Consider the following 19,676-nt stretch of genomic DNA (forward strand, 5'->3'; position numbering starts at 1 on the left):
GTCAAGAACTTCTCTGCTCTGATCCCAGATGCTTGAAGTCAGTTGTTGCTGCTCAGCAGCTAAGAGCGGCAAAAACTATTATTGGGTCTCGGGGTTTACTACTTCTCCACATCTTTTTAAAAATGTAATGAATAAACAGTCTGTAATTATAACATTTAAATTTGTGTCTACTCAGGCTTTCTTTGATGACCAAATTTGTTGGGTTTGACAAAAAAGCAAAACCAGGAGAAAACTGTAAGAATGCTTTTGCCCTCGTCTGCTTTGTCCAAAGGATCTCTAGGCTCTTGGCTGCTGAGAAACAGTTTCTTCCTGAAGGTGTGGACTAAGATGAAGTCTTAAATTTTACATCTGAGATGCATGTAGTGCACCAGAGCGACGTTATGAAAGCGCCGCGGACTGGAAGCGGTCTGCATCGTAAACAACTCTCCTCCACTGCGAATAGAGAAGTGCAGAGCTGAACAAGGTGGCTGTTAATATTAACTCTGTATTTGGAAGCGTCGCAAACAGAGACAGCTTTGTTCACTTCCTCCGCTGCCATTGTTAAAACTCCAAATCTAAAACAGCGCCGAGAAGTGATGTCATCACTCACGATTTCTCCTCCTCCTGTTTGCTGATTGGTCTTGGTCAAAAGTCGATGGGAGACAATCTGAGTCGGGGGAGAGACTCAGATTGTCTCAGACTGTGTGGAGGAGAATCCCTCAGGCTGCACTGAAAAATCCACATTTCCATGTCAGCTCAGCACTTCCAAAGCATCAGAAAGACAAAAAGGACTGCCAACCGTATCAAAGCCTGCAGATACTATCTCTGTAATATTTAAAAGTATCAGGACATGAGGCTGTTTTTCTTTCAGCTGTTTTACTGGCTTGTTTATCCCCCCAGGTTGATTTATGTGTCTATATAAGATCAGCTGGATTAATCAGATCAGCATGTTATATGCAAACTGCACACTGTGAAACTCCAGCAACAGACATGGGTAGGGGGAACAAAGCACTCTGCTGTTTTCCACGGCTCCTCGGGCCCCTGCTACACCTTGGTGCCAACGCAGCAGCTATCAACTCCACTCCCGGCTGAATTAGTAGAACTGGATCACTGCCTGAAGCTTCAGGCCGTAAGCAGCTGTGGAGAGATTATAAACCTGAGGAAAGGATGTTGTTTGAGCGAAATCTCCCAAACATATGGCTGTTTAATTGGACCCACGGAGGAACAAAGGGGATCCAATTGAGACCCAGTGCTTAAAACAAGAGCAAGCAATTAGTGTTCTTTATTTTCATACTAAACAACAGAGGAACGTGCCAAAGCTGCAACTTACAGTCAGGAGCTCTTTCTGGAAGGACTTCCTCTCTTTGCTCTCTGCATTGTTGCAGTCTTCCTTTAGCCTCTCCAGGACCGACGCCACCCTCTCTGGCTCACTGTCCAGCTCTGTGCGGCAGAAATGCGTCAGGGGCAGGTTGACGTAGCCAAGAGCGTCCGCAAAAACGCGCCAGTTGCTGATGTTCTCCATCAGTATAGTTCTTACTGAGGCATAGATGTATGTGAGGAACTTGCAGGGCTTCAGTATTTGCTCCAGCAACAACCAGGTTGTAAGTTCAGGCCCGCTGATGTTAGTGGGCTTTGTCTTGCCAACTATCAGGACATTCTTAGCATGAACAAGCCCTATTTTGCCCTGATAATACCCAATGTACCACTCTTTTGTCCACAACTGGCCCTTCAGCTTGATCAGCTCCTCACTCAGAAGGGCTACAAAGTCTCCTTTTTTGTATTCAAGCAAGTACTGGTTTTTCATTTGCCTGATTACGGTTTTGATTAATTTCCCAAACTTTAGGTTGTTTATTTTTCTGTCCTGGAAAACGGGGTATTTGGTGGCAACAGCAAGAGGAGACAAAACTATCTTCCCCAGCTCCTTCTTCTTCAGGAATCGCCGCTGCACTGACGTCTTTGGGCCTGCTTTCGGTGGCGGTGTTGGTGTTTGGACACAAAACTGAGCAAGGATACAATCTTGGTCGTCTTTGACTTGGATTCTTAGAGTGAAATCCGAAACATCTTCAGCGTTGCGGGTGGAAATCATGTAAATCAGCCTGCTGACTTTGCCTAGTCGAACCTGGAAGCCCCGGACCGCTCTGGCCTGCTCGCTGGCTTTTACCTCATAGTTGGCCATGTTGGAGTAAACCTCAACATGGAGGTCTTGAGGTTTCGACAAGACAAACTGATGTTTACCCCAAAGCTGCAGGGCAACTGGTGGTGCAGACTGCGCCTGCTTACCCGCCTCGCTCACCAACAGGCTCTTTGGAGCACATTCATGGCCAAACATGGCCACCACAGTTTTGAAGGATGGGTGGATGTGTTTTGGACCGTAAACTCCTAAGGTAATCTTTTTAACAACGTGCTCCCAGACTGTGGTTTCAGGCCGTACAGACAGGGCCCGGGTGACCACACACACATACATGCATGGCTCCAGGTTATCCAGGCACACCTGGACCGTGTCCCCATAGATGTAGGCCTGAGGAATGGGGGCATACGGCCCCTCTTTACAGTCACTCCTCACGCACAAGACTTCTGTCGTCTGTCTGTGGTCCATTTTCACAACAACGGACACTTTCATCTCCAGGGTGATGGTGGTTTTGGCCTCCATGTTGCTGAGTTTGATCTCCAACACGGGGCTGACAGTGGTGCAGCGATCGCTGTTCAGTTCAAGTGGTGAGTCGAGCAGAGCTTTGATTGAGATTTGTTGTGTGTCCCCTGCTGCCACGTGGCCCTCAGGCACCAGGACGCTAATGTTGGTGTCTGGAAGCTGCACGGCTCCTCCTGAGCTGTCCAGACGACAGACGATGTTGGTTTCTACTGGCTGCGTTTGACCCCAGCCCGGGTTCTGACCCAGCGAATCCAGGTCGTGGCAGGACCTGGCCAACTTGCGATGGGTGAGCCATGCCGTGCGGAAGTCCTCCCTGGACTGGAACTGCTCGGGCGCAGGCGCTTTGAGGCCTCTGAAGAAACCGCTGGAGGCTTGGGGAGCTTCTGTCTGAGCCTGAAGGATGGACAGTTCAGACAGGCTGTAGGAACGCTTGCTTCTAAAAAACGGGTTGTCTCTTTGAAACGTTTGCCCCACAGCCACAGTGGGACTAAGAGTGTTCAAGCTAAAGACGTGGCTGGAAAACCCATTGTCTCCGGTGTTTCTGGTAGAATTGGGGCCAGAAGAAGAGAGTGTGTCAAACAGAAGGAGGTCAACTGATTTCTCTTTTATCGTCTGATCACTCTGAGAACCCCTGTTTAGAAACGGATTTGTAGAGGTATGGGTTGTTGCAAAAGGATTTCCATTTTGAAAAGTGGTCGGTTTCAGAATTTCTCCTGTCCACTCGCCTAACAGGTCCATTTCTTTAGCTCCCTCCTCGTTGCAGTCCGACACCGTGTCTATCACGCCGCTGTCGCTGAAGGATGAGTCTCTGTAGTTGATGGGCTCCACATAGGCGGCGGGGATGTAGCCCATCTCTGTGTTGTTGTGAGCGTACCACCACTCTCCCCCAGACGAGTCAAGAACGTAGAGGAGGTCGCCCTTGGAGAACTTGAGAGTGGTGAAGCTGGATGGGCAGTAGTCCTTTATGGCAACGACTTCCCTCGCGGCACCAAAGGAAGCGGTGGTGTCCAGTCGTAAGGCACTCGGAGAAGGCACTGAAAAAAGACACCAAAAGAAAAAGATTGGTTTTCTTTTCCCACGCTGCTGTAATGTATACAATCAGTGAATGAAACAATAAGTTGTTTCACGTACAAAGGGTTAAAAAGTATTCATACCCCTTGAACTCTCAGATTTTTTTTCACATTGTAAAATATTTGCCAAATATTCACTCATTTGGGATTTGATGTCTGCAACACGTCCCAAAAAAGTTGCGACAGGAACAACTAAGTCATTTAAATACTAGCGTGGATGCTAACAGTTGTCATGTTGTAGATCTTTGAGCTGCCATTGGGTGATTAATACCCCGTCTCTGGTCACTTAGCATAGATGCTAAACATAAAAATTAAAACTTTATCTGACGAGAACGGATCGTCTGACAGGTTTTTAGGTGTCCCACACTACACCAACCTGCAATTAGCATATTCAATGTTTTTACCATCGTCATTTGTTCTAAAATATATAAATTGTTCCAATCTGCAGTTCAATTAGAAGAAGTCTAACAATGAAAGCACAGTCTTATGATGTGCTGACCTTTGACATCTGTCAGACTGGCCTCTGACACTCCCTCGCTGAGATCGACCAGCGTTCCCTCCGATTTGCAGCGAGGAAGAGACGTGTTGTTGTTGTTGGCTCTGATCCGATGAGCGGCCATGATGAGGCCCTTCACCGAGCACAGTGCAGTGACTCCCACAACTCTGGGGCACTTTGTTTTTTTTTATCTCCAGGCAATAATGGATGTCAGCAGCTGCCCAGGCTCTGAAAAACACAGAGCACCAAATGATTTACATTATCAGAGAGTGTTTAGTTTGAAAGTAAGTCCTGATGTTATTCTGCAGAGCATTTCAACCCACTTTGAAAACTGTCAGCTCATTCTGTGCGTGTTCAGCAGGGAGCTTATTTGCTCACAGATGAATGTGTGCAGAACTGGGATATAAACAAGTAAACAGATTTAAAAATTTATGCCAGTTTTGAAAATATCAGGGATTTTAGATGTGTGCTGTTTTTGTCAAGAGTTGTTTATTTGCTCAGATAAATCTAACTTTTACTTGAGATGGTGTTAGTAAACATAACCATAATTCACACAAGGGCAATACATAGTATTTATTCTTCCATGATAATGACAGATATGATAAATCGCCCATTCCTACCACAGTGTACCATCCTCTGATGCTACTTCCTGCCAAAAAGCTCAAACCTCATTACTGACAAGAAATTCAATGTATTTCAATGGCCTCCATAGATCCCAGATCTCAATTTAATAAAAAAAAATAGAAATGGTTGATGTGAGGGAACAAGAAACAGCAACAGAGTGAAGTTTCAACATGGACCAAAGTCTTGTTGGAAAGGTCTCACACCTTGTTGTAGCTGTAGACAACCTTAATGCGGCTTTTAGATGCTGCTATCCTGCGACTGACTGACTCCTGCATGTTAACTGCTGGAGAGACACCAGCACCCCTTGCTACTCAGATTTTGTTATTTTATTTTAGCATCAGTAGGAATAATTATGGATTCTCTGCATCAAATAAAAGCAACAGGAAAGTTTTATACTAGCCCACACTCTGAATACTCTTCAGTATTCAGGACTGTTCTGTGGAGCATTACTTTGGAAAACCCTGTCAAATACTTGAAAGTGTAGGAAGCTTAAGTATTTAAGCGCAATGTTAAATAATATGTAACCAATCCAGGAGTGGTGTTTAATTTTCTTGCAGTTGATAGGCTGTACCCTCAACAGCAAAGAAAATGAAGATTGTGGATGTTAGTGTCTACTGTGTATTAATGCAGGTTAAAGTATATTTGCTGTCTGACCTCCTAAAATGATCATTTTCAGCGGAGATCTCAATGTTCACGGATTTCAGCTGTTGGTGAAATCTGTTTCTAACTCCTGTTAATTCCTGTGGATCCTGCCAGGCTCCAGATGATCTCCAGCTCTTTCTCTCGACCACAGCAATATCAGTCGCTGAGTATTTCGACAGTCTAAGTAAATAAAGCTTACATGACAGAGGTTGAATAAAAATGGACCAAGCAGATATGGGTCAATGGAACAAAGCAGCCTGACATATCGTAAAAGTTTAACTTTAATTCATAACTAATAACCGTGACAGCCCACAAGTGGCTCAGAGTGGAGGGCGCAGCAGGGCACTGGTCCTGAAGCTGATGTTGATTCTTCTTGGTTGGAGCTGAATAAAACCTCCAAGGTATATCTATCCTGATCTATCCTGTGACACCAACTAAATCACTTTGCACCACTGAAGAAGAAGAAGAAAACTATGTGCTTCTGGAGCCACGTTGCTGCTGAGCGATATTTCCACTGCTGTAAATAAAACACGCCTCATGCAGAAGAAGTGATGAGAGTAAAACAAACAGGAGCTCAGTACTGACTTCCCCTTTTTAAAGTGTTTCAGCTTGAAAAATAGGAATTCATGTGTTGAAAGTTCCCTTTAATTTTAGTTGGTATTTAGCTCTCCACCCATTATCTGAACCTGAGTAACTAAAAGCTTTTTGTCAAACCTCGGGGTTCACCGTATGTGACGTCTGTCCACTTCCAGTTACTTATTGAAACAAAGAAATCTCCATTCTTTATCTAAGATTTGAACCAGCTGGGGATTGGACCATAGAGTCCGACCCAACTCGATATGTCATGATCAGCAGTGTCAAAAGCAGCACTGAGGTCCAACAGAACCAGCACTGTGGTTCTTCCAGCCTGTATTTAGATGGATGTCACTGAACAGCCTGAGTACTGTGGAAAACAGACTGATAGACATTATAGTTAGGAAGTTATTTAACTGTTGAGACAGATTTTTCAATAATTTTGCTGATGAACAGAACTTTGGAGTTTGGCCTGTAATTCTGCAGCAGTGATTTTTCCAGATTGTTCTTCTTAATCAGTGGTTTGATTACTGAGAGAAAACACCTGATGGAAGTGACGAGTTTACAGGTTCAAAACAAGTAAATAATTTCGACCTGGTTCGGGTTTATCCTCTCTCTGTAATCTGCAAAGTGTGTGGAAGAGAGGAGATAGAAGCAATTTGTTTTACCACCTTAAAAACAAAGCGTGTGCTTGAATACTAACAATGCCAAGCCAGGCACCTAACAAGCTCCAGTCACAACACCAAGAAGAAACAGCAGAATTTGCCTCCATTAAATTAAAGTTATTCTGTTTCTACATAGAGATACATTTTCATTTATTTAATTAAATTCGATTTAACGAGGTGGCCACCACTGAGAATAAGCTGCTGCCTCCCTTTTGCCAGAGCTCCCTTCTTAAATTTAGATTTTTTCAGGAAGACTTGGCAATGATGGGCAGCAACATAAAACAAAACAGGTAAACATTTTGCAAGACTGTTTCACTTGCAAGTTTTCCACTCAGTAAGTATGTCATTTTTTTCTTTAAGTTTTATACAAATCATATCTTGATGTATATTGTTACCGCCACCCATCACAATATATATTGTGATATGAATTTTGCACCATATTGCACATCCCTAGCCACTATTATTTTAAAGATATTAATAAATGCTTCCAGAGGTTACTAAAGGTCAACGCTCCCCGTCCCTCCTTCCCCAAATCGGACCAAATTGATGACAATCAATTTGGCTACATTTGTGCTGGTTTGTGCACTAAGTGTTTGTTTGTGCAGGTATCATTTCAAAGAGGATAATAAAAATGTTTCCAGACGTCATTATAGGTCAACAGAACAGACTTCATGACTTCCCAAGGAGTAGAATCATCTGCCTCTTCATCATTAGTGTTTATGTCAAAATCTGTTTTGCTTGATTGATGCAAAAATGGTAAATGGACTGAACTTACTGGTGAAAACATTTGATAACTAGAAGCCATGAAGTCACAGCAGTATTCAGCAAGAATATCCCAATTTGGCCTTCTTCTGAGAGCCATGCAGTCCTACAGAAATGAATTGAGCACAACATAAATTTTATGACAGAGTGGCAATAAGGAAGCAGCAGCTGGAAAACGGCCTAAGTCATCCAATTTGCCTCAAACTCTCTCTATCACATGAGATCCCAGTCAAATAAACAGACGTGTTTGATTGTACCAAGATAAAATGTGGAAAAGTTCAAGAGGTTTGTGCACTTTTGCAAGGCGCTATCTGGAAAGTGAACTCAGGAAGCCGCTTTATCGCTGTTACGCTGTTAATGCCATCCAAATGTTCGGCACACTTGAAGGAAAGTGATGGGGGACGTACAGGGTGAGGAGAGGTCAGATGTAAGCTCTGGGTGGTCTCCAGCAGTAGATACCCAGACTTCAGCCTGACCACCCTGCTCAGTTTAACAAACTCCCAAAACAATGCAAGGCAAAACAATAGTGGGTGGGGTCCCTGTAAACTGGAGAAAGCACAACAGGAAAACTCTCTGAGGTAAATCTCCATGTATTGCCTGGTAATACGTTGCTAGCAAAGGCTGTGGTGAAGCTCAGTGTGCTTCCCTCCTGACTTCTCCAATAACATTCCTGCTCAGTCTAATCGCTCAGCTGTCAGAAGACTAGCACTGGTTGCAGCATTTTTAAAACTGTCACTATGTTATGTCGGTATAATGACATTGTGATCTGTGAGAAGATCAAGCTCCTTCACCTGCTTTCTGAGCTGAAATCACATTTATGTTGTATTATTTCATATGTTCTTCTGGTTGTCCCAGCATCTCATCGGATCCGTCCATTTGGAACCGCAAAGGACAGGAGATTCTTTGGGCCCATGCATCCTGTGGACGGATGTGCTTCCTTACTGACACAGACTGTTTGAAACAGTTTCTGAATCAGTCACGTGACTTTCTTACAGCGAAACGCGAACTGACACAAGGCGAGCTTGCCGATGCATCGGTGTTGCCGGACCCATTACCAGCTAAGACTGGTTCTGATTGGTTGTTTCTAGTCATCCTGGCAGCATGCAGGGGAGCTTAATCTTTTCACAGATTAATGATCTCATACTATACTGTCACGACATAGTGACAGTTTTAACAAATATGTAGAAAAGTTACATATGCAGCTATAAAAGCATGACAGAGACGTCTGCAGGCAAAGGCTGAACGTGACTGTGATGTTCTTCATGGCATAAATCCTCTGCTTGATATGGAAGCAAAACCAACTCAGGCTTCAATTGAGGCAACTTGGAGCGGCATTTCAAAACTGCATATTCAAAATTCAATGAACATTATCCACTTAGCAGTGAGCACAGAAAGAAAAACACTGCTCAGCTCACTGCTTCACTTTTGTAGCAGCAAAGTCTCATCAACAATGTTTAACAGAGATTGCATGGACTTTAGAACAGGCAAAAAAAAAAAACTCAATAATGAGGCGGATGGAAGACACTGGAAAGGACATGAGAGACCATAGATGGTAGATCTGCGTGGAGCTCCATGTTTCTCTTAGCAGTGGATGAAAGCAAAGACGTGACTGATGTTACTCAGCTGTGTGTTTGGGCGAGGTTTCCAAAAAGTGACTCTCTTTGTGAAGAATTACTGTGCTTATCGCCACTCCTCAGCCATGACTGCACTTTTGGTATTTTTCGATAAAAATCATCTCATTTGGTCCAAACTTAACAGTGTTTGTGCTGATGGTGCCCCAAGCATGAGCAGAAAAGAGAAGAGTCTGTTTATAAAATATCAAATTCCATCAGTTTTTATTGCATCATCTATCAAGACTCCCTTGTTATCAAAGATCAGAAACAACGAATTTTCAGAATGTGATGCAAACTGTTGTCCAGGTGGAAAGTTATTTAGTTTCCAGACCACTAAACCACAGACAATCCAAACAATTAACTGAAGACTATGAGCAAATCTAGTGATGCTCAGTGAAGTAAGATGGCTGTCCCACAGAGAAATGGGGTGATTTCTCAGCATCCTTCCTGAAATCTGCACTTTTTTTTGACCAAAGACCCACAACAGATCATACAGCTGCATCAGGCCTTCCTCTGATGCAGATTGTTTTGGCAGGTTGGTCCAAATAGTTTTCCACTTCGATCCGCAACCTTCGAGGATGTCTTCAGCTGACACTCACTGAGAGCGTCTGCAATCAGAACTGTGACTATAATAATAATAATAATAATAATAATGGAGGAAGTTGGGTTGTCACATAGACACACACAACTTGCAACTCCAAGGGAGAGGCAAGCTTCCAATCAACATGCTGAAGGCAATCACAGCATTCCAGGACAAGATAACAGCTCGGTGGACGCCTGACAGAGAAATCATCCACTTTTCCAAGAGCAGCAACTACACGTGGGAAGCAGCTGAAGCTTTGGGGGAGCTGAAGGATGAGTTTGATTCCAGATTCCTCAATCCCATTTACAAGATAAAATCATGTGCAGTTATTAAAAACAGCATCTCTGTCTGAAGGAATGTGCAACTGAGTGGGATAATTTAAAAGGATGTATGTGTGAATGTTTATTTGTGCATTAAAAACAGACTATGAGTCAAACACAGACAGGTCTTTTCCGTCCAATCAAAGCGTTTCTAGTAAATTCACTTTGCTAACAACAAATCAAAGTTCTGCATTAAGTTGCTGACATTACTAATCAAAATTAGGAAAACATAAGAAAACTTAATACAATAAACACTTGAATTTTGTACCCCAGGTATTTATCTGGTGAATATGTAAATATGAAAATTAATCCGTACGTTAAATATTTCTGTTGTTTTCACTGCTGCCTTTTCTTTAAAACTAATTTGAAAAAGAGAATATGCACACTTAAAATTACAACTAAATATGTTTATGATTATTTTAAGGATTGTAACCAAAGTAAAATGATACCAGTGGTCACAAAATGACCGTAGTGTTACCGCAACACTTTAACTGAATGTAGCAAAACTCAAAGTTGGATATTTTTAGAAACAGTGGGAATGAAATCAGTGTTCCAGAGGAAGTGTTGGATACGTTGACAGTCTTTTGAGAATCTCCAACTTAATGTAAGAGTTGATAAAACAGACGGGTTTTTTTTTACTCTTACTCCTCTAATTGTGCTAATCACTAACATATTTTTAAAAAATATTATTAAACAGTTCCAAAATAGCTCCTAAAAAGAAATCACTTTTCCTACTTTTGTCTTTTCCACTGTAACAGTGACCCCACATCACCACCTCAGCCACTAAAACAGGAATCAGTTGTAGGCATCAGTCAATCCCACTTATATATATATCATAGATATGTAATGAACGTTGATGTTAAATAATTTACACGCTACCTATAACGTGAACAAAGCAGGAATTTTGTGTTTTCACAAAAGCAAGTGTCTGGTTTTAGTGCAGCCACATAGTTCAAGGCTTTTTGTTTACATGCGGCGCTGCAGATATGAGAATGAGCACAAGCAGATAGTCTTCTTGACTTTCTGCCGAGAAATGAGCACAAAACAAGGAGCCTTATTTAAAGATGAACAATAAAAACCTAAGCTTCAGGCAGCTCAAAGCAGTGTGTGTGTGAGTCCTGCTTTCAGCAGACGTCATCATGGGAGAAATGCTGGTTTTTATTTTTCTTATGTGCTCACTTGGCACTGGTGGCTCTTTTTTTTACAAAAATTTCTATCGTTGGTGCAACACAACAAAATATTACAATCAAAACTGAAACCTTATATTGCCCATGTTTACCCAGCACACTGCAAAAACTGCTCGGAAACATGAAAGGACACAGCAGCCCCACCAGCTTCCTACATCTCTGCCTCCTGATCTGATCCGATTTGTACGGGACAAGCTGGAACAAGTCCAACAACAACAGCCACACCTCTGCAAGTCCGAAAGCGTCTGCTGCCAACCTCCCAGTGCCACTGCAGGAAAAGGAAAAGCCTCTCCATCATTATCTGGAATGAGGCAACTAATCGAATGCACCCCACACAACATTATGTTATGTATGGACTAGGCCTTTAGAGAAACTCAATGGATGGATAAATTACCCATGCCCTAGAACAGTGGTCCTCCCCCACTCCCCCAAAATAAGAAAAAAATAAAACAACTGGGCACACACATCGTTCAACCACACATTTAACTTTGTTTTCAAACTCCACTGAAGTTTATTTCACACTTCAGGTTGCAACAAAACAAACCATCTTTACAGTGGAACATTTTTGTGTAACAGGTTTTTTAGAGTTTTCTTTACTGTCAGTATTATTTCAGACATATTTCTTTTTTTTATTTGTAAGAATATTCAACTTTGCCTTCATCAATACATTTTAAAAAAAGCCTCTGTGCAAAATGGGGTTAAAACATGAACAAAAACCCTGAGAGTTAGTTTTTTTCATTCATCGCTCCCCCTGACACTAACTAATCATTTGCAGTCATATGGCAAGTATTGATGCACTGCTTCCTCAAATCTTTCACTATATAATACAACTTTTCTCCTGATGTTTGAGTCTCTTTTGTAAAAACTGACCTCCAGATAACTGATGTCGATTTGTAAAATCTAACCCTCACAGATCACATAAGTTCCAAACAGATTATTTTAGATTTTTAAACATTTGTCTACGTGCCACATTTTTGGACAACAGCTGAGTTTCAACTGCTAAATAATACAAACAAAAAGCTTGTAAACAAACTTTGTTTGAGGCAATCCTAGTCTGAAGCTACAATGTTCCATTAATGCAGAAGGGGAGAAAAACAAAGTTTAGCCATTTTCCTTTTTTCAGTCCTGTGGAGTTCAGTGCATGTATTCCTGCTACTGCTTTATCGTTGTTTATGCCATTATCCAGTCTTTTGACACACACCTCCCTCCCAACCTGCACTTCCTGATTTAGGTGGAAGTGTTTGTTTTCTTGTAAAAAAAGGGAGAACACATCAGGAACGAGAATTAAAGCAAAGACCTAATGCAGTTTGCTGGTTTCTTTAATAACCTTTTAAACTAATCTGTATTACCGAAACACAACTGGCTTGAATGGAAATTATGTTTGGACCGATTTGGATCATTTAGATTCGATCATTAGATTAGATTATCAACTGAACGTAGCAGCACCAGTGAACCTGATTATTTGAATCCTATTTATGCTAAGCTAGTGCTGTGTAAACTGCTTTATGTGCATGGAATGACATGTAAAATGACATGTTTTACCAGCTTCTGAGCATAAAAATAAATCAAGACTAGATGAGGGCTGTGTGCCGCTCATTAAACTTCTTCTCATGACATTTCTCCTCACACATCATAAATCGGGACGGCCGCTTCCTGCCTCTACTCTGTGCTCAGTTTGAACTGCTGCATACTTAAACAAGGGGGACATCTTCAGAGAAGGTGGCAGTGGATAACGGGAATGAACCCTCAGCAGTAAAAGGAATAAAAGCCTCTCCGTGACCAAGTAACTGGCTCCATATCAGCCCTGAGAGCAGGCCGGGTCTCTGCTCTGAGCCTAAAGACAAGTCTTCCTTCAGAGACTGTGGAGGAAATGCCTTTGTGATGAGAGGCTGCTAGATCTCTACTGACTCTCCCTGCCTGCTTGATTTCTTTCAAAGCACCACCCCTGACATATTGTTCTTGCCTGCTCAGTCATAGTTAGAGTTTAGATCAAGCCTACAAAAATCCAGCCCGATCCAACACAACCAGTTAACCCGAGTTATAAGCCTGAGGCCAAAGAAAAAGCCCACATATTATTTTAATTCCGATTTTACTGATTTCTTTTCCTTTTTTTAACCACCATTTAAGCAATCACTGTAACTTCTCCCATTTTTAAGTTTTGCTTAAAATCTCCCGTCTTGTCACTTGTGACGCTGTGCTTGATAGGTTTCTATCTTTGTCACTGCTTGAGCAGAACAGGGCTGCATGTGCATGCAGTGATTAACTTCTGCACCCTTCTTCATCAACAGATCGTCAACAGGTTAAGCTGTCTACTCCTCTATTTGCCTATAATAAGTAGGTTAGCACAGCGCAGTTTTATGTTGCACTGTCTCGTTTGGTTTTCTCTGTTCTGTATGTTTTGTACCTGACCTGGACTCGGCCGTCAAGCAAATACTGATCAAACAGACTATTAATTTGATCTGGGATCTGCACACTAGTAGGAGATTATGGATCTGGTGAGAGACACAAAGCATCTGTTGCTGACTCAACACTGACGAGGCCTCGTGCGTCCGGAAACAAAGAGGAATCCAGAATCGTGTGTAAGGGCAGAGAAACAAAGCTGCACACACCACAGAGTGCAAACAAACGTCTCGGTGAAAGCCTGTCTGTAAACCTGCAGAAAGTAGCAAGCGATTTGGAAAAGATGAAGAGAATACGCAGTCGTGTGCAAGATCCTGGGAGAGAAGCAGATCCCTTTCCAGACCTTCTTTCCAGCTGATCAGAGGGTGAAGTATGCCAGTGAAATGGTTTATCCACTCGGTCATTAATAATTAAGACTCGCATCTGGTTTATGGTAGATAATAAGTAAATAAGCGAGGAGTACTTTCTACACCGAGGCCGGAGCCGATGAGGAAGCTGCCACTGGCGGTGAAGCAGGTTCACACTGAGACCCTCACCTGGGAAGTTAGGAGTTCAGTTTGAGTTTTGCTTGGTCTTGATGTTGACGCTTTCATGTGTTCAGTGTTTACACGAGTGAGCCCATTGATCTGTGTGTTATAACTAAGGAATATAATTTAGATGAGTAGCAGGTCAACCAACATTAATGGTTCACATAGTCCAGTAAAATGTGGAAAGTCTTATCTAAATTTAAAAGAGACAAAGCCCAAAATGTTTTATTAGAGGAAACATATGTCGTTGGAACAAACTGGGTTTTGAACTCGGTTTTTACTCTTCCCATAGTTCTGGGAGGTGAAGTGGATTTTGCTGTCTGGAACACTGATGGTACCATTACTACCATCCTGACCAGGCAGGATCGATCCCTGTATAAACAGTAAGTCTCTATTTCTGATCCTGGAAATAGCAACAACAAAGGGACCTTCAGTATGTGGTGGTGACTCCAATATCCAATCAAACACTAAATTGGATTCTTCTCATTAGGGAAAGTTGATGTGAGAAATAGTGGAATTAGGATAGTGCACCTGATGGACGAATTCAAGAACGATTTGTTTTAGCTCAAAAGGTGTGAAATAGGTCCCCCAAAACAATTTCTGATCATAATCATGTATGCTGATATTTGTCTGCACAAGAAAAATAGGCAAGGTCTGTCCACTGTCCACTTTTAAAGCTCATCTTAAAACCCATCTATTTTATTTGGCTTTCGACTCCAGCGTGATGCCATCATGTCAATACGAACCCGACTCTCCCAGTACCTTGTTGAATCTACGCCATGAAGGATAAAGGGACTTCTACAGGCAAAAGGGAACCAACCCTGTACTAGTAAGGTGTACCTAATAATGTGGCCGGTGAGTGTAAATCCACAGTGCTATCAGTGAGATGCAAATCAAACTGATGTTTCCTTTCTGACAGCAGGTAACAGCACCAGCAGTGAGCAGTCAGCTGATGCGTCCAGCATGAAGGCCGGGCTCCGTGATGACTTACTCTTGCTATGAATGGACCTGCTTCATTCCCTGACACGTAAAGCAGAAGCAGGCGACGACGGCCCTGGACTGGGGGTGTGTGACAGTCACCAGCTGCCCATCTGAGGCCCTGGCTGTCATGACTCACATGGTAATCAGCTGGAACCAGGGGGACTCAACAACAGGACACGCACACTCACCCCATGAGGGAAGGGGCGAATGTGAAGTTTTATCTGGAATCACATGCGCTCGTCCACACAAAGGCTTCCATTCAAGGCCAGCTAAAACGCAAGATTGGGCTTTTCGATGAGAGAAGGGTGATAACATGTCACAGATTCTGACAAGCCTGCAGATGCAGCTCAGTCCTGGCAGAGACATTCACTGATCAAACTGACGGTGCAGCCATGGGTGGGAATGTCACTGACGACCTCAGTGAGTTGTTACTGGACTCAACTACCAACGCAAGCAGCAAATATGCTGATCATGAACACATTAAATATAATCTTCACAATAACTGAGCTTAATCACTATAGTTGATAATAGAAGAAGGTGATTTCCTTCATTTATTCCTTGAGAGCTCTGTGCATTAGGATATTTTGCTGCAATCTGATGAGGTCATGCATGTTTTTAACTATTGTAGCTTTGTCAACTAATTGAACTGAAACAAATTTACTGCGCAAACCTTCTTATTCGAGGACAAAGCGGTCTGCGACTGTCCGAGTCAAATAAGTCACAAACACTACTGTTTATTCTCAGTTGGTTCCAGCATTCTTATCTAAAATATATCCAGAGCACAAAGAAATATTATAATTACACAGAAAACAATTCCCAATAAACAAAGCGCTTCCTCCTGTTTGAGTAAAACCAACTAATAAAAATCTGCAGTGTGGTTTGCATTTTGCTCTGACAGAGTTAATTAACCTGTTGGTCTCAGGTTGTCATTCACAACAGGGGTGTCAAACTCCAGTCCTCAAGGGCCGCTGTCCTGCAGTGTTTAGATGTGCCACAGGTAAAAAACAGTGGAATGAAATGGCTTAATTACCTCCTCCCTGTGTAGATCGGTTCTCCTGAGCCTTGCTAATGACCTAATTATTCTTTTCAGGTGTGGTGCAGCAGAGGCACATCTAAAAGTTGCAGGACAGAGGCCCTTGAGGACTGGAGTTTGACACCCCTGTCACGAGACAGACAGACAGGTTAAAATCCAGTGCAGCCTTCAGAAGTCACCCAATGAGAAAAGCTGTACTGTGAAACATGGTGGTGGCACCATCATGATGTGGGGATGTTTTTCTTCAGCCGGGACAGAGAAGTTTGTTAAAGCTGATCAGGATGATGGGTTCAGCTAAACTCAGGGCAGTCCAGAAGAAGATATATGTTAGGAGCTGCTTATGAGTTGAGCTTGTATTCAAGTCATGAGGCTGAACAGCAGCTGAGGCTCAGCTTCTAGCAGACAGTGATGCTTGGAACTGTCATCACTGACCATCTAACTCAGATTGTTTTCTGAGTTGGATGGTCCAGCTAAAGACTGTTCTAAGAGTGCGCAGTTTTCACACTAAAACTTGGCGTACAGAAAAATTTACAAAAGTGCGGCGCACAAAAAAAATGTAATGGTCAACTGCTTTGTTTTGCTGAGTTTGAAGGTCTGACTGGGGGAAGGGACTAGTTGTCAGGCAAACCAGGAAGTGGAACGATCTATCAGGCTGCTGGAAGCGGGGGACTTGCTGTTGAAGAAGCTACCTCTCGCTGCTGATAGCATAATTGCTAAAACATTTTTGGTGTTAGGTTGATCTGTTTTTACAGTCGTGTTGTAGTCAGAATGTGTTGATTTGAATTAGCTGTTTATGTTTATGCATTGTTTGTCTTTGCCTTCTCTCCCACCCCTCCTCGTTCGTGTAGGTTAGCCTTTTTGAATAAATTCCCGTGTGTGTGTTCATTGTGTGAGGTCAGTTTTGGTTTCTTATCCTGAGTTAGGTATGCCTTAGTTGACGATTTCTTTTGGGCTCATTTTCTCTTCTGCTACGCTCTTTGGTCTTAAATTGCCCCTGAAGGCCAAAGTCCTGCAACTTCTAGATGTGTCCCTTGTCTACTGGCATTAAATTGTGAACCTGCATCATAGCATGCAGTCCAGCTGTACAGAGCTTTGCTCATGGGCTGATATTTGAGCGAGTTGTGCTGAAGCAGAGAGACAACTAAACGTTTAGCATGTTAGGTAGACTGTGGTCCGGGTCGGGTGTGGGTGACCATCACCTGACTCTCAAAGGTCAAATATTGAAATGACTTGCAGTGTGTGAACACATGACACCAAGAGTACAACAGTGAACAGTTGCTTCATTCTAAACAGTCCCTTGCCATACGATGAATGCTGATTTTGCACTAACAACATATTGATAAATCGGTGTAAGGCTGCACATTGTGTCAGATATTTATTAAAATATTACTATAAAAATGAATCAAATGATATTCTGTCAGTTGTAGACAAAAATGGTTGGAGTAACTAGATGTAATAAACAAGAAAATAATTCTGAGTGGTCAATATTTGATCTGTCAATCACCAATCAAGGAGTAATAAGTCAATTCCACTCTCCAGGCTTTTCATTTGTGCATCTCTAATATCAATGAAAAACAAAAACAAATCACAGTTTGTTTGTTTTTTACCAAATACACTTTTTGGCAAATATTTTTACAACAATATTTCTGTGGACCCCTGTGTACTCACGGTTCGATATTTGTGAATTTTTCAGTGGAAAATTACTCTAAAATGTTTGTGAGAAAAATTGCCTATTTTCAGATTTTTACTGGGGCGTTTTTAAAATATTTTAAAGAAAACGCAGCAAGAAAATGTGAAATACAATAGCAGTGCTACTTGACATTTAGAAAACAGCCAATCCAGAGCTGCCATTTATTTTCCTTTATGGTGACCACCTGTAACAACTAAGAGCTGAAGACATTAAATAACTTGCTCTAAATGCCTGTTTTTAGAGGTTCTCTCAAGTTCTCAAGATTTTAGGTATTGTGATTCTTTTTTTTTTAATCTTAAAGCAACTGGCATTTTAATGTAATGAAGCATTTTGTTTGCCAAGCAAAAAAATAAACTGAATAAAGAATTGCGTTATTTTGTGTGGCTACATTATAGAATGTAAAACCAAAATAACTTCAGGAGATTTCACATGTTGGACTAAATCCTACGTAGAAGATGATCGGGGGGCTTTTTGAGCCAAAATGAGTGAGGGTTGTGGATGCTGCAAATAATAATCGATGATGATGATGATGTTGAATCACTTAAAATTGTTCTTGTGTTTCTCTGGATGCCATGGCAACCGTGCACCCCTCCTCACCCCCACTTGAGCTAAAGACAGACCATCAGTATACGGGGAGACCATCAGGTTGTGACACCGCTACTTATGTTTATTACAGCTTACCGGAGCCTAAGATGCCTTAGGAGCGCGTTTGAAATTAAGGATGGATTAAACGTACGAGATTAAGAATCGTTGCTTTCGAGCCAAAACTGTAGTTTTGCACCGCTACGATCTGGAGAGGCTACAGCGGTTCCACTCAGAGACAGACGAGAAGAAGAAGCCACGTAGAGCCTCTGTGTAAAAGTGTGAGTACAAGGAGGATTTAAAAAAAGACTGTCGAAATCCAACAGATGTCGGTTCACTCTCGTTTTCTTCCCTCGCAGATGAAAAATGCGCACTACTTGCGCTGCCTTTCCCACAGTGAAAAGTTACAGTCGCTCCCAGGTGGAGTAACATTCTGCTCTCCGCGACAAAAAGAAGAAAAAAAAGCCTCTCCAACAAACATGGAGGGAAATGAGAAATTACAGAAGCTGAACATCTTACCTGCCTGAGAGGAGGAGGAGGAGGAGTTCTTGGGTTTATTTCTCCTAAAATAAAACCAAGACGAAGAGCGAAAACAGCCGAGCAGTCGCAATTCTCGGGCTCCCTCCTGGTGTTGGATGTGTGTGTGTGTGTGTGTGTGTGTGTGTGTGCACCGCTCCAGCCCCGGAGGCTTCCAGAGGAAACTGCCGAGCTCCGTCTGATGTCACCGGGCAGGGAGTGGCTTCACTGGCGCTAATTTCCATAAAGACATGATGTCACATCTTTACGTTATTCCCTCTACGCCAACAATTATATCATTAAATATTAAGTCTAATTAGGTCATATATAATTAATAACATTTTAGACTAAGTTTTGTACTTTTTCAATAAATAAATAAATAAAATTACCCAAACTGTTCATTTGTATCACAGTTATCCAGGGCTTCTTAACCTTTTTCCACTTTTGGCCCCAACCCGTTTTTGTCAATTCTGCTCCGTTCCATTTGTAGTACAAACCGGGAAATTCTGCTTTCTGAGCCACAACATTAAATTGCAACATTTCCCCTGAATTCACACAGTCTCACTCTGAAAGTCTGAGGATTTTTCACACTCCGACTTTGAGATCCACCAGGCAGCTCCATGAATAATAGCTGTAGTGGAAACATGTTGATGTTGTAAGAAACACTTGCAAGAGTGGAATCAATGTTACATGCAGCACCTGCAACTCTAATATGAACAAATTAAGAGAGATGTTGGTGTGCTTGTGGAAAGTGATCACTTCATGAACAATGGTGAATTGGGG

At 42.2% G+C, this 19,676-nt stretch overlaps 1 protein-coding gene across 1 annotated transcript; it reads right to left on the reverse strand.

The window, feature by feature from the left end:
• Positions 1-811: 811 nt before the first annotated feature.
• On the reverse strand, positions 812-19,180 carry LOC103154134 (SH3 domain-binding protein 4). The gene is made up of 3 exons (XM_016662430.1): positions 18,897-19,180; positions 4,199-4,423; positions 812-3,663 (listed from the first exon to the last, which is right to left on the reverse strand). Exons 2-3 carry the CDS (start codon positions 4,317-4,319, stop codon positions 1,268-1,270), a joined length of 2,517 nt encoding a protein of 838 aa, XP_016517916.1. The 5' UTR covers positions 4,320-4,423; positions 18,897-19,180; the 3' UTR covers positions 812-1,267.
• Positions 19,181-19,676: the final 496 nt, after the last annotated feature.

The sequence above is a fragment of the Poecilia formosa genome, unplaced genomic scaffold (assembly GCF_000485575.1).
Source record: "Poecilia formosa unplaced genomic scaffold, Poecilia_formosa-5.1.2 Scaffold374, whole genome shotgun sequence".
NCBI lineage: Eukaryota > Metazoa > Chordata > Actinopteri > Cyprinodontiformes > Poeciliidae > Poecilia > Poecilia formosa.